The following is a 14,557-nucleotide window of genomic DNA, read 5'->3' as shown; positions in this document are numbered from 1 at the left end:
AGTTGTCGATTAGCCCATACCTAAGAGGTAAGAGCTAGTGCAGTCTCAGGTCGGTGTGATACGGCCACACAGAAAGTTTATGGTGTGTTGCTGTTGTTAATTGGGGTTTGCGAGCGCGCCGACTACAGTGGTCATTTGGTGCCCAAAATTTACGTTGCTACGAGGTCAAGGAAGCAGCCGCATTGAGTTCCCCCTCTCCAAATTATTTCTGAAGGAGCCGAAACCACGTCGTTAGTAGCTTATCGCTCGACGATAAATTGGGGGTTTTCAGGCGCACATACTGCAAGAGGTCATACAGCACCCATAGTACTTCTAACTCGAGGCCAGCACAGGCACACAACGGAGATGGTCCTTCCACGCACACACCCTCCTGCTATGCTGTCCGATGGCGACATGCTCCTTCACGAACCCTATACTTGATAGACCTTACAGAAACCGACATGCAATCTTGACTGTCATCCATCCCACAAAGCAAGGCACGGGAAATCCCTTTGCCGGCCACCCCCAGCCACAAGTCCTTTCGAACACCAACCCACTCGCCACAAACACCCTGGCGGTCCGCACCGCCAGGGCGACGAGGCCCGCAGGACCGGCGCCAGCGGCGCTCCACTCACCACAATCATCTCAGCCGGCTCCAGGATGACGCAGTCGTTGACACGCTGCCCGATCCGCTTACCGAAACTGAAACACGAGACCACGGCGATGACATCACGAACACACGCACACACGCACATACGTAAAGCGTCGATCAGACATGGCACGGGAACACGCCACCAGAACATGTGTGTCATTTCGGTGACTGGCACTGGCGCCACTGTGCGGCTTTCCACTCACTTATCTCGCATTTGCAAACGACGTCCTTTGCCAGGCCTATAGAAACCCGTTCTGTTGAAAACTTCCCGTGGCCGGAATCGAACTCCACGCATTCCGATTAGAACAGCGCAGATCCTAGCCACTCAGCAACCACAACGCACAGGACATCACCGTTCAACAGCGTGCGCGAGCTGTCGCGAAAAACACGCCGTCCAGGGCCCAACACAGCGCGCGTCGTATGCCTTCCTCGACGCGGCACCTAGCCACGTTCCATCGCTCCCTCCCCCCCCTCCCCCCTCCAGCGAGACCCCGCGGCGACATCGATACACCGATCGACACAACTCAGTCGGCGGACCCACGAGAGCCGCGAACAAAGGCGAGGGGGGGGGGGGGACAGGACAAAGAGGGGAAGCAATGCTAAGACCGTTCCCTGTGTATGTCGTGGCATTGAATGATCCAGAGTCCTGCCAAGGTCCTCGCTTTGGGAAGAATAATGGTGTGGGCGGGAGGGGAGGGGAGGGGGATGAACTTTGCCATGCTCCACGTGTGGGTCCATGGGTCATCTCATCATCATCATAGCCATTCACAGACAACCACCGTTACCATCCATACCAGCTCTCATCACATTCCACAGACTCAACCATCAAACATCATCCCCATCATCACCACGATCACTGGGTGTCCCTAACTCACAACCACCGTCGACGTTCCGTGCACAGCCACCCACCAACAACCTCACGGTTTTTATGAACGGGCTCGTGTATCGGAAGGCAGGCGCTCTAACCAACTGAGTGATAGCGAAGAACAATTCTCCCCACCGCTCATCAACCCCCTCTTTTCCCCCAGCCAGCAGCTTTTCCCTCACAACGATGCCATCACAAGACCTCGCGCCTTCCGGCGCCGCTCACCTGGAGCCGGGGCAGAACATGGAGCCCTCAATGAAGACGTAGCCGGAGATGAGAATGTACCAGCATGACGCCCGCTCGCCGCGGCTGAAACACAACGCGTTGCGCTGGGTCATTTGGGTTCAGGGCCGGACTCGTCCACGTTAAGCTTTGTCCCGCTCAAGAATTCAACACAATGGAAATGCATCGAGCCAAATTTGTCTAGCGTCACATTGTGAGAGGTCCCATTTTACACCATATGCAATATCACGGAAGTAGGGTGAGGTTGATATCATAACCCCCCCCCCCCCCCATGAGGGCTTACACATGCAGGTTATCACTTCAGTCTGGACCAGGAGCAATACTTAATTCCCCACCACCCTCTCCCTCCCATCAACCCCAGTCTTTAGCCTATGGCTGGCAGTAATACAGGACATCGTCGCATATCCGACCATGACCATGATAATAACACCGTGACACCATGTGACCCAGCCTCTCAGCCATTGACTGAGTCGAGTAGAGGGCAGTCCCCATGCAGACCTTGCCAGCTGCGTCCCATCGCAGCGTCCGGTCCCGATACAGACGGGGCTTCGTAAGCACGAGATGTCGTCGCCAGTAAACCCATGTCACCACGGTGTCTGTCACCCTCCCCCAATAGGGACTCGCAAATGGGAGGTCGCCTCCCCAGCCATGGTGTCAAGTGTCAGTGACAGACAACAAACGTTCGTGACTCGATGACAGTCAGTGACTCAGTGTCAGTCAGTAGCTAAGTGAGTCAGTACCTCAGTGAGTCAGTTGCTCATTGATTGTCAGTGTTCAAGTGTCAGTCAGTGACTTAATGAAAATCAGTGACTCAGTGTGATACAGTGACTCAGTGTCAGTTAATGACAATCAGTGCCTCAAAGACAGTCAGCAACTCAGTGACTTAGTGCGACCCAGTGACTCAGTGACAGTCAGTGGCTGAGTGACAGTCATTGACTCAACGACGGTCATTGACTCGGTGACAATGGTATTTAAGTGAGCCATGGTCTCAGTGAAACTAGTGTCTCAGTGACTCAATGACAGTCAGTGACATTCATTGCCTCAGCAACAGTGGCAATGTCTGGCCCCCTCCCATGAACAGCAGCTCACAAGTATAGGATGTCGTCCTTGTCCCGCCGCTCGTATCGGATAGCCTTGCAGAGCGATCGTAGAGCGGCCTCGCGCAGGTTGGAGAGCGCTTCGAACTCCTGCAGCGTCTCGAACAGTGTGTGCAGGTCCTGTATGGGGGAAGGGGGGGGGGGGGCGTCACGATCGGCACGTGAGCACGGCGTCACGCGGCCGTTCAACACTGGACTCTGCAGCCGGCTGCAGGGGGTGGCACTGGACTCTGGACTCCGCGATGGACCCCGCGGCAGTGTTCTGGACTCCACGCTCTTGGTGCGTGAGCATATAGTGCGGTCCATGGCCAGGCTAAGGCTCTCCTTACTCAGGCCTCTAAGACACATTCACGATACTGGTGTTTAAAAAACACGCCGACTGCACTGGCCACAGCCTTCCCGTACAGATAAATGACAAGTTTGACGTCTGGTCAAAAAAAATTCTGCCCGAGTCCGGACATGTTCAAGGGACTAGTAAAAATATTGCAGTCTTGTGGCCGACACCTCTTTTTTATCAACCATTCATAGACAATTAATTCTGCAACACCAAACACAAGCACATTGTGCGCAGGACCCCGGAAATGAAAAATTAAAGGCCCACCGTGGCATCTCATTTCCACTCATCAAAATTACATTTACATTCTACTTCACTATATTATCGGAGGGTCTCCCACCGAGATGAATTCTGAAAGAACATTATTAAGAATATTTTGCATGGATGCTTGAGATGCAGGGCGCCTGCTAAGCGGAGCTTGCGGCCAGTATACTAAGACCATAGCCAAGTTGTAGCAGTCTCAGTCCTGACGCAACCTGCGATCTTGGGTTGTCATGCTTTGCATCCCTGGCATGGCATATGGCGTACGGCATAAAGATCTTGCAAAATGCTTGAGAAACGAAAATGTTGGGCTGCTTCAGAATACCTTACGACGGACACGGAGATCGCATTACTGCTATAGAAGATACGTGCACAGTGCTGTCCCTACAACAGCTTTCCCAGAGCACAGACATTGGACATTTCTTCCATGTCACTATGAACAGAAATTAAATAACTTAGTCTTACATAATGTCATGGCATAATGTAATGGTAAGGCATGGAAATTGTGAAGCATGTCATAAGGGTGAACCATGTCATGTTAATGACTTAATAACTGAGTGACACATCTAAAAAAATGATGTGCTGGCTTTTTCCATGCAGGAGCACAAATTACAGCATCTAAAAATTTCATTATTTCAAAAATCATCACATGTGTGTTTACTGGATTACTTCAGGGCCAATGAGAGGCAGGAAACCATCCAACCTGACAGTGAAACTGAACTAAATTTTTGCCTGCACCCTCCCACAGGGCCTGAGTGCAGACAGCTTGACATGGCGCAGCATCGTGCCTGTACGCCTGGGTCGCACCTTGCTGCTGGCCACTGCTGGTTGCTTGCTGGCCAGTTTCCAGTTGACCCTTTCCACATGTCATGCAAAAATGACCTTTTCCACAGGTCATGCAAAAGATGGCCCTTTTCGCACATTGTGCAAAAAACATAAAACACACAAAAATAAGACACATGTGTCTTCTCAGGGACTTGTGCTCAGTACTGCTCGATTGTGAGTTCAGCATCTCTCCCCTAGACTGTGGAGTGACTTTGACAAGAACAGGAATGTCCCAGGCCTTGCATCTGCATGCTTGCATTGCATCCCATTCACTCCACTTATGTAACATTTCATTCATTGTATTGCACTTCATTCATTGCATTGCACTCCATTCATTTCCACCTATTATCACTTCATGAATTGTTAGTTTTTTGTGGTATCTTTCAAGGCCACCATCAATTTGAGCAAAATATTACAAAGATTCCTGAGATATCCTGCATGCAACTTAAGCTGCATTGTATTGTAGCTGGGGATGGTGTATGCTTGGTTAAGATGTAATTACTGCATGCTCCTGCCTTCAACTGTTTGCTTGGTTCCTTCCACCCTCTGATCTCATCTGACCTTGAGCTGCTGCTGCCACTGGTCACCCCAGTGAGAGGAAAAATGGCATGCGTGTATAGCAACTACCACCCTGTCATCGATGGGCTGGGACACAGGTGCTTCAAATGGATGGGCTACAGGGTCAGACACATCACATCTTTTTCCAAGTCCTTGCACAAATGAAGAAGAAATTGCAATAGCATTAACCACAGCTAAAAAGACACACTTCATAAGGTGTGACTGGCATGTAACATATCTAAGTCACCCAGCAAAATTAACACCATGTCACTTATACCAACAACAAAGATACCTTCAGCAGAATGAATGCAGTCCTAGCAATCCAAAGAGCACCCTGAATAGCCTCAAAATTTTCTACACACACCAAAGAGCACATTTCTACAGATGCCTGTGAAGTCTGACCACCTTTGCACAAACAGCTCAATTCCACCCATCACTCACTGGTCAGCACAGCCCACGGCTCACATACCTCTATGGTCCTCTGCTCCGGTTCTTTCTTCAAGCTAACCAGAAATCTTGGATCTAGTTTTATATCACTCATCTCTGACTGTGCGACTCACGCATCTTCCCGCCGGCCAAGGTCAGCAGAGGGTCATTGTTGAAATACAGAGCAGGGCCATTCTCTGAAAGATGGTGTTGTGGTGAGCACATGGTTCAAATGAGAATCAACTGGAAGCCACATAGATTATTAAGATGACTACAAAGTGATGAGAAAAGCTGAATTTGTTAGTCTGATATGTACCAAAACATCTGGTTATCATTACCAGTAAGCATTTAAAGGATGTTTCTTGCCTCCTGCTTATCAAGTTTTCATAGATTTAATTGAAACTGTTCTGTTGGGCAACACATAACAGCATTTAAGCTACATGCATGTAGCTATTATACACCAGCATGCAAACTGTGATAGACCAGCCAACAAGATGAGAGGGACAAGTCTGATAGTGGTCCCTATGCTGCAACAAACTTCTCTGCTTGGGGTGGGGGGGGGGGGGGGGAGGGCAATTATATCTCTCAAGACAGGGTGCAGGGAGGGCAGCCCACAAGCTTTCCCTACTGTCTATCTGCATCTGCACCTACAGACTTCTAACAACCCCTACTGCTGTTTCTGAGAAGTCAATGTTTGTAATGTTTGTAATGTTTGTAATGTTTCAAAGAAGTCAAAGTTTGCTATCTAACATCTTGTGCTACATCTTTACTCTACAAAATGCATTTATGGCCTTCATACACACACACATTTCCCAACCCAAATGATAAAAGTTCATGGTTTCTGAGCCACCATGCTGAGTGGGCTATCTGGTGTGCTGCTGCTCAATGGCTAATTCACTGTTGGCCAATGGCTGGTGCATCATTTAGTGGATGTAGAGCAAGCTGCCATGAGCAAAAAACTTTATACATGCAAAATAATTTCTGTCAGACTTTCTGTCAGATTTTCTTCAATCCAACTGGTGGATATTTGGTCCCAAAAGTTGTGGGAGCAGCTGCATGTACAATTTGACCTGATGACATGGTGGCAATTCAGACAAATTTTACACAGTTAAGACAATTGTGGCACATTTCATTTTTGGTCTAAGGATTGTCACTGCTCAATTGTTTACGCACTTTACCACATTTTGCAGTTATGACCAATCTCTATCACAGTTCAATACCCCCCCCCCCCCCCCAATGCCCAAGGTACCATAGGCTGCCCAAAAATACCATGAGTTGTCCCACTTGAAAAATTATTGCCTCAAAATTTTCCAACCTGCCTCAAATCTCAATTGTTCCCCTGACCCCTGCCTAAACAAGATCTCACTGAAACTTGCCATGCAGACTGAATGACATGCCTGCCTTCTCTTTGCTGGTACTTAGGAAGTTGGTATTTGGGAGGCCATATTTATTTGGATCATGTTAAGATTTATTTTATCACAAAGATCATTTAGATCACATAAACCAGTGTCTTTGCAGCCAACAATTGCCAGGCCACACAAGGCCATGCTGCACATGGCTGGGTTGAATTGATACAGACAATTAAGAGCTAACATCGACTTGTGTATACAAGTCATAGTTCCAGCTGGATCACCATGCAGTGAGACACACCATGTATGAGTATCTGTGAGTCTTGGCACCATTTTCTCTTGAGCTGTTTAAAGGGTTTATCACAAAATCACTACCAAAACAATCTTGATAAATCCATGCATCTTCCTACCTAAGGTAGACTGGACACTTGGCAAAAATTGTTACTTGTTTTTCAACACCTCAGTGCATTAAGTTACACATTATAGAAGGCTTTAGGCAGGTAACCACGAGTTGTGATCTCTATACACAACACACACATTGGTGTCTATAATTTAATGCCCCCACAGGCTCTAGGCAGAGCTATGGTTATGTGATTCGAGCAGAGCTTGATCCTCTACAACTGGGCAAGCCCATGTAATTTAGTCAATTATCAAAATTCTCCAACCATTGTCTGTACCAGGAAGGTGCATGGGTGACTACACCTTGATAACTTGTCTTGACTGTTCTCGGAGTACTAGGGTACTTCTGCTGATTTTTGATGACTAGAGGATACTTGCAGGATAATTATCAGAAGATGCTAGATAATGTTCTTCTATGGATCTTACGCTTGCACAATTATCCCCCAATTCAGCCCATTCAAGGACACTTACAGGTAAAATATCACAGCTTTTGCTTTAGGATGTTCTGCACCTCCAAAAGTGGCAGAAATGTCTATGTTGCTGGTGGTCCCAGGGAAGACATATTTTTATGCCTGTAGCATTCCTTTTTCACACTTTGATACATAAGTTACTTCACCAGATACCACACAATAAATACATGTTCTCATACTACCAAATTATCATAGGGCTACACAGGGCTAAGCTATGATAATATAGAATAATTGGCAACATTGGGATAAGCAATTAAGAACTTTGTACCAGTAAGGTACTTTGATTGATCTTGTACATTGTACTTAAATTTAGATTTTGAACAGCCATACAAATTATGTTGCTACAACACAAGCATGAGTAGATGAAACCATCTTGTTTTAAATGGCTGCTCAATTGGAACCTCACCATAAATTTTTTAGGATAAGGAGATATGTGCTGACATCAAACATTGCCATGAATTATCCTTGTCATAATAAATGTTCACACTCATTATATCCCAACAGCAAGCCTTGCCATGGTCCCAATGTACCTTAAAACTCATCATAAAAGCATGCTTCTTAACCAAGCTCAACCTTACACTGCTCTTGGACATACCACACACCAGGTGATTGATAGGTAATGCAAGCAACAAGCTGAGATGCTGAACCAGACACCAAGAGATAATCTACCAAAATTGGCTGCAATTTTAGTAAATACATGCAAGCCTAATGTACATAAAAGAGCCTGTACACCTGACAGCCAAATAAGTCATGCAATATTAAAGGAAAGTGTCTGTGACATTTTTCCATTGTGGTCATGTAAATATTTACAAAACAGGCAAAACAAAAAAGTGATGAACATGCCGGTATTTAATGGGCTTTTTTTTTACTTGGGTACCTGTATTGCCGACGGTGGGGAGAGAGCTACGCTGGCTGCAGGGTTCCTGTACTGCCATGATGGAGAAATGCTGTTAGGTATCAGCCGACGTAGTGACGTCACTGAAAATGGGTTTGCATCGATCTGGGTTCTTTTGGGCCGACTGAAGGCTACAAGGCTTTTGCTAGCGATATGATGTCACTGGTATTCGACTGGATATGTGACGTCACTGGTTGTGAGGCTTTAGGGCTCTTTTGGGTGCAATGAATGCCGTAAAGCATCACCTGACGATATGTCGTCGCTGGTATTCAATGAAACATCAGGCGCAACGGGCCTTATTCCATCTTTACCTTTCGTACCTGTCTGCTGCAAGCATTTGCGTGCCGAATAAAAGCTTGACCGAATCACCTGAATGTGTGACGTCACCAATCACCACTTGATACGAGTGCACTTAGGCCCCACGGCCGCGGTGTATCATGTTCCGTGAAATATCACTGGGTATCGTGACGTCAGTGATATTCGACTAAATATTGGTCGCAACAGGTCAAGGTTCATTTTTAGCTTCGTACCTGTCTACTGCAAGCACTGGCGTGATGAATAAAAGCTACCAAATCACGTGAGTGTGTGACGTCACTGGTCATGCATTTTTATGGATCTTTGGGGGCCAACTGAGGGCCGTAAAGCATAGCCTAATGATGTGACGTCACTGGCATTCGACTGCGTGTGATGTCACTTGTGATCAGATTTTACGGCCTCTTTTGGGCCGACGAAAGGTCATACTACATTAACTGAAGATGCGCCGTCACTGGTATCCGAATACAATTCAGGCGGCCATGGCCATGCTCCATCTTTACCTTTGGTACCTGTCCATTGCAAGTATTTGAATGCTGAAGGAAGGGTCTGCCGAATTACCTGAGTGTGTAACGTCACTAACCATTAATTTGTATAGACTGTTTTGAACCCACTGTAAGCCATACCACATCAGCTGACCATATGACGTCACCGGTTTTCGTCTAGGTGTCATGCGCAACAGGCCATGCTCTATCTTTGCCTTTCGTACCTGTTTACTGCAAGCATTCGCGTGCTATATCAAGGTGATGCTGAACCATCTGAGTGCGTGACGTCACTGGTCATGAGTTTATACAGGTTCACTTGGGCAGCCCAATGCAACAAAGCATCATATCCTGTAAAGCATCGCGGGATGATATGACGTCACTGGTATTCGACACAACATCAGGCGCAACAGGCCATGTTCCATCTTTACCTTTCGTACCTGTCTACTGCAAGCATTCGCGTGTTATATCACGTCATTGGTTAAGAGTTCTTACGGGCTCTTTTCAACCCCCTATGCGGTATAATGCTTCAGTTGACGATATGATGTCACTGGTGTTCGACTTAGCATCAGGCACAACATGTCATGTTCCATCTTTGCCTTTCGCACCTGTTAAAGTATTGGCGAGCCTAATGATGGCTCTGCCGAATCATCTGAGTCCGTCATCATGGGTTTTTACAGGCTATTGTTGGCCGGGAAAGCCATTGGGCATCATCTAACGATATGTCGTCACTGGTAATCCACTAAGTGTGTGACGCCATTGGTCATGAGTTTTCCCGCGCCTTTTTGGGCCGACTTAAGGCCATTAGGCATCAGGTAACGATATGACGTCACTGGTATTCAATTAAGCATCAGATACAATATGTCATGTTTCATCTTTACCTTCCGCACCTATCTACTGCAAGTATTCGCGCGCCACATAAAGGCTCTGCCCAATCACCTGAGCGTGTGGTGTGACTGGTTATGAGTTTACGCGGGTTTACTCGGGCTGACTGAAGGACATCAAGCATCATCTGGCGATGTGACGTCACTGGTATTCAACTTAACACCAGGCGCGACAGGCCATGTTCGTCTTTACCTTTCGTACCTGTCTATTGTAAGCATTGACATGCTTAAGGAAAGCTCTGTGAATCTCCTGAGTGTGTAATGTCACTGGTCATGAGTTCTTTACGGGCTGCTTTTTTGTACCTATAGGGTACAAGACATCAGTTGACGATATGACATCACTGGTATTTGACTTAATCTCAGGCGCAACAGGTCATGTTCCATCTTTGCCTTTCGCACCTCTATACTGCAAGTATTCGCGCGCTACATAAAGGCTCTGCCGAATCACCTGAGCATGTGGTGTAACTGGTCATGAGTTTACGCGGGCTTACTCGGGCTGACTGAAGGACATCAAGCATCACCTGACCATATGACGTCACTGATATTCGGGCTGTGGCCCAGACTTATGGCCGCTAGGCGGCGCCCTTGATTATTATTTAGCCATCAGGGCATTCCGGACCGTAGCTGCTCAGGGGCGCATCCTGTGATGTCGGGCGGAATAGCTTTGCATATACGTCGGTTTGTGGGCTGGGATCACCTTTGTTTTGTGTTTACGTTTGTTCAAAATTTTAGTCATTGAAACAGCCCGTTGCGTTTGAAGTTGTTACTTAATGGTGCGCACATTAAAATTAGTGTGCTTAACTATGGTGCATCTCCCACCTCTGCTGCGGAACTCCGTAGCCGTAGGTGGCCAAGTGACCTCCTACCAACTGATGATCAGTGACGTCACATACTCAGGTGATTCGGCGGAGCCTTCATATAGCACGCGAATATTTGCAGCAGCCAGGTACGAAAGGCAAATATGGAGCATGACCTGTTGCGCCTGATGTTAAGTCGAGCACCAGTAACGTCATGTCGTCAGCTGATGCATTATAACCTAAAATGGGTTCAAAGGAGCCCGTAAAAAACTCGTGACCAGTGACGTCACACACTCAGGAGATTCGACGGAGCCTTCACTCAGCACGTCAATACCTTTAATAAACAAGTACAAAAGGTAAAGAAAGTACGTGGCATGTTGGACCTGATGTTAAGTCGAATAACAGTGACGACATATCATCCTGTGATGCTTCACGGGAGGTGTTGCTTTGTGGCCTTGGGCGGCCCAAGTGAATCCGTATGAACTCATGACCAGCGACGTCACCCACTCAGATGATTCGTCTGGAGTTTAGTCGATTACCAGTGACGTCATATCGTCAGCTGATGCTTGATGTCCGTCAGTCACCCCGAGTAAACCTGCACAAACTCACGGCCAGTTACACCACACGCTCAGGCGAATCGACAGAGCCTTTTTGTAGCGCACGAATACTTGCAGTAGGCAGGTGCGAAAGGTAAAGATGAAACATGGCTTATTGCAACTGATGTTAATTCGAATACAAGTGACGCCATAACGTTATCTGATGCCTAATGACCTGAACTCGGCCAAAAAAGGCCCATAAAAGCTCATGACCAGTGACGTCACACACTCAGTGGATTACCAGTGACGTCATTTCGTTAGCTGATGCCTTATGGCTTTCGCTCAGCCAAAAATAGTTGGTAAAAATTCATGACCAGTGACGTCGCACACTCAGGTGACTCGGCAGAGCCATCATTTAACGCACCAATACTTTACAGGTACGAAAGGCAAAGATGGAACATGACCTGTTACGCCTCATGTTAAGTCGAACACCATTGACATCATGTCGTCAACTGATGCATTTTTCCCTATAGAGGGTTCCAAGGAGCCAGAAAAAACTCATGACCAGTAACGTTACACACCCAGGAGACTCGACAGAGCCTTCATTCAGCACGTCAATACTTGTAATAGACGGGTACGAAAGGTAAAGATAGAACATGGCCTGTCGCGCCTGATGTTAAGTCGGACACCAGTGATGTCATATCATCAGCTGATGCATTATACCGTTTGGGGGTGCAAAAGGTCCCGTAAAAAGCTCTTGACCAGTGACGTTACTTACTCAGGAGACTCGACAGAGCCTTCATTCAGCACGCCCATACTTCCAAGAGACAGGTACGAAAGGTAAAGATGGAACATGGCCTGTCGCGCCTGAAGTTTAGTCGAATACCAGTGACGTCATATCGTCAGCTGATGCTTGATGTCCTTCAGTCAGCCAGAGTAAACCCGCGTTAACTCATAACTAGTTACACCACACGCTCAGGTAATTCGGCAGAGCCCCTGTGTCGCGCGAATACTTGCAGTAGATAGGTGCGAAAGGTACAGACGAAACATGGCTTAGATGGAGCATGGCCTGTTGCGCATGATGTCTAGTCGAAACCCAGTGACATCATATCGTCAGCTGATGCCTTGTGGCCTATAGTAGGCGCAAAAGAGTGTGCAAATTAATGGTCAGTGACGTACACACTCAGGTAATTTGGCAGAGCCTTCCACGGCAATGCTTGCAATGGACAGGTACCAAAGATAAAGGTGGAACATGGTCTGTCGCGCCCGAAGTTCATTCGAATACCAGTGACGTCACATCTTCAGTCATTGCCGTATGACCTTTCGTCGCCCCAAAAGAGGCCGTAAAACCTCATGACCAGCGACACGCACAGTCGAGTGCCAGCGACGTCACATCGTTAGCTGATGCTTTATGGTCTTCAGTTGGCCGCACAAAAAAATCCGCCAATACTTGCAGCAGACATGTACGAAAGGTATAAATGGAGCATGACCTGTTGCCTGATGTTCAGCCAAATACCAGTGACGTCATATCGCCAGCTGATGCCTAACGGCATTTCGTCGGTCCTATAGGGCCCGTGGAAACCCACGGCCATTGACGTCTTACAGTCGTATAGCAGTGACGTCGTTAGCTGACACCTTGTGGTCTTCAGTTGGCCGAAAAGCACCGTTGGAACTCATGGCCAGTGATGTCACACACTCAGGTGGTTCGGCAGCTTTCATCCAGCACGCCAATGCTTGCAGTAGACAAGTACAAAGGTAAAAATGAAGCACGGCCTCTTGCGCCCAGTTTTTATTCGAATACCAGTGACGTCACGCTATCCGGTGATACTTCGCGGACCACGACACACCGTGGTCGTGAGGCCTAAGTGCACTCGTATGAAGTGATGATTAGGGACGTCACACATTGGGGTAATTCGGTCAAACCTTTATGCGGCACGCAAATGCTTGCAGCAGACAGGTACGAAAAGTAAAGATGGAACGAGGCCGGCCGCGCCTGATGTTCAATCGAATACCAGTGACGGCACATGGCCAGCTAATGCATTACGGCATTCAGTGGACCCAAAAGAGCCTTACACACTCACGACCAGTGACGTCACATACCCAGCCGAATACCAGTGACATCATATCACAAGCAAAAGCCTTATGGCCTTCAGTCGGCCCGAAAGAACCCCGATCCCAATCGATGCAAAACCATTTTCAGTGACGTCACAATGTTAGCTGATGCCTCACAGCTTTTGCCCCGCACGACAATACTCGAAACCCTGCAGCTAGCGTAGCTCTTCCCTCCGTCGGCCATACAGGTACCCAAGTAAAAAATTACCATTTAATGCACGTTATCTGATTGACTGAAATTTAAAAATGCCAGCATGCTTAGAATTTGTGAACCAGCATGTGTAACAGATTGTGGAATGTTTACGCCTTCATTATGCCCTGACCTACCTAGAGAGATAGGCCAAGGGTTCCACGAGACGATTGCAGCGCAACACAACTGTTGCTGTACAGACACGCCTACATGCGCTAAGAAAAAACAATTTCATTGGGACAAAGATAAATTGTTGCAGGCCACTAACGTGTCATTTACGTACGGACAGACAAGGAATCAAAACATCGTGAGTCTGACTTACCCCTAGGCAAGTTTACAAACTTTCGCAACGCTAGTAGCGGGTGGGACATTGAATCTTTGTACTCTATCCCACGGGCTTTCTAAAAACGTTGGTAGAATCTTGGACTTTCTGGTCAGGTTCTCCCAAGACCACGATCAGTGCATTGATGTGAAGATACCTTTTGTTTGAGGTGACTCAGGGTCATTGACTGCATAGCTAGTTTTTTACTACAAAAATTAACATTATTGAAGTACTTTTACGCGACAGACTCTCGCCCGACTCTAGCGCTAAGCTTAACAGTTTTGACGTGAGATGGCGCGGTAAGCGTCAAACAACTACGATTTCTTTTCCCTTATTTTATCTGTCGTTTCAAGATCTGCTATTGAGTTTCGCGCAGCAAGCAAATCAATCCAGCTGTGTGTTTCAAACAGCATGGCATGACAAAAAAAGAAAACCACCCTGATGCCGCCGCTCTAAGGAGCTTGCTATCAATGGTTCCCATGGACACAGTGTCGATGCACAGAATTCTCAAAGTGGGGCGTGGCAGCTGGAAAGGAATCGACTGCTTCGACCACGATCATGGCAGTGGC

The 14,557-nt window shown here is 47.4% G+C and overlaps 1 protein-coding gene across 1 annotated transcript in view; it reads right to left on the bottom strand.

Annotated features, from left to right (window-relative positions):
• Window positions 1–14,033, bottom strand: part of LOC119104688 (rap guanine nucleotide exchange factor 6-like) — a gene marked incomplete at its 3' end in the record, with an annotated part of 36,917 nt that extends 22,884 nt beyond the window's left edge. The window contains 5 exon segments of the mRNA XM_037228406.1: window positions 615–681; window positions 1,722–1,805; window positions 2,829–2,956; window positions 5,284–5,437; window positions 13,989–14,033. Of these exon segments, the coding sequence (XP_037084301.1) occupies window positions 615–681; window positions 1,722–1,805; window positions 2,829–2,956; window positions 5,284–5,355 (351 nt within the window).
• Between the last annotated feature and the right edge of the window lie 524 nt (window positions 14,034–14,557).

This window comes from Pollicipes pollicipes, unplaced genomic scaffold (genome assembly GCF_011947565.3).
Source record: "Pollicipes pollicipes isolate AB1234 unplaced genomic scaffold, Ppol_2.1 Scaffold_6052;HRSCAF=7182_pilon_pilon_pilon, whole genome shotgun sequence".
NCBI lineage: Eukaryota > Metazoa > Arthropoda > Thecostraca > Pollicipedomorpha > Pollicipedidae > Pollicipes > Pollicipes pollicipes.
Note: the sequence above shows the minus strand (reverse complement) of the source record. Positions and strands in the feature narration are given on the sequence as shown.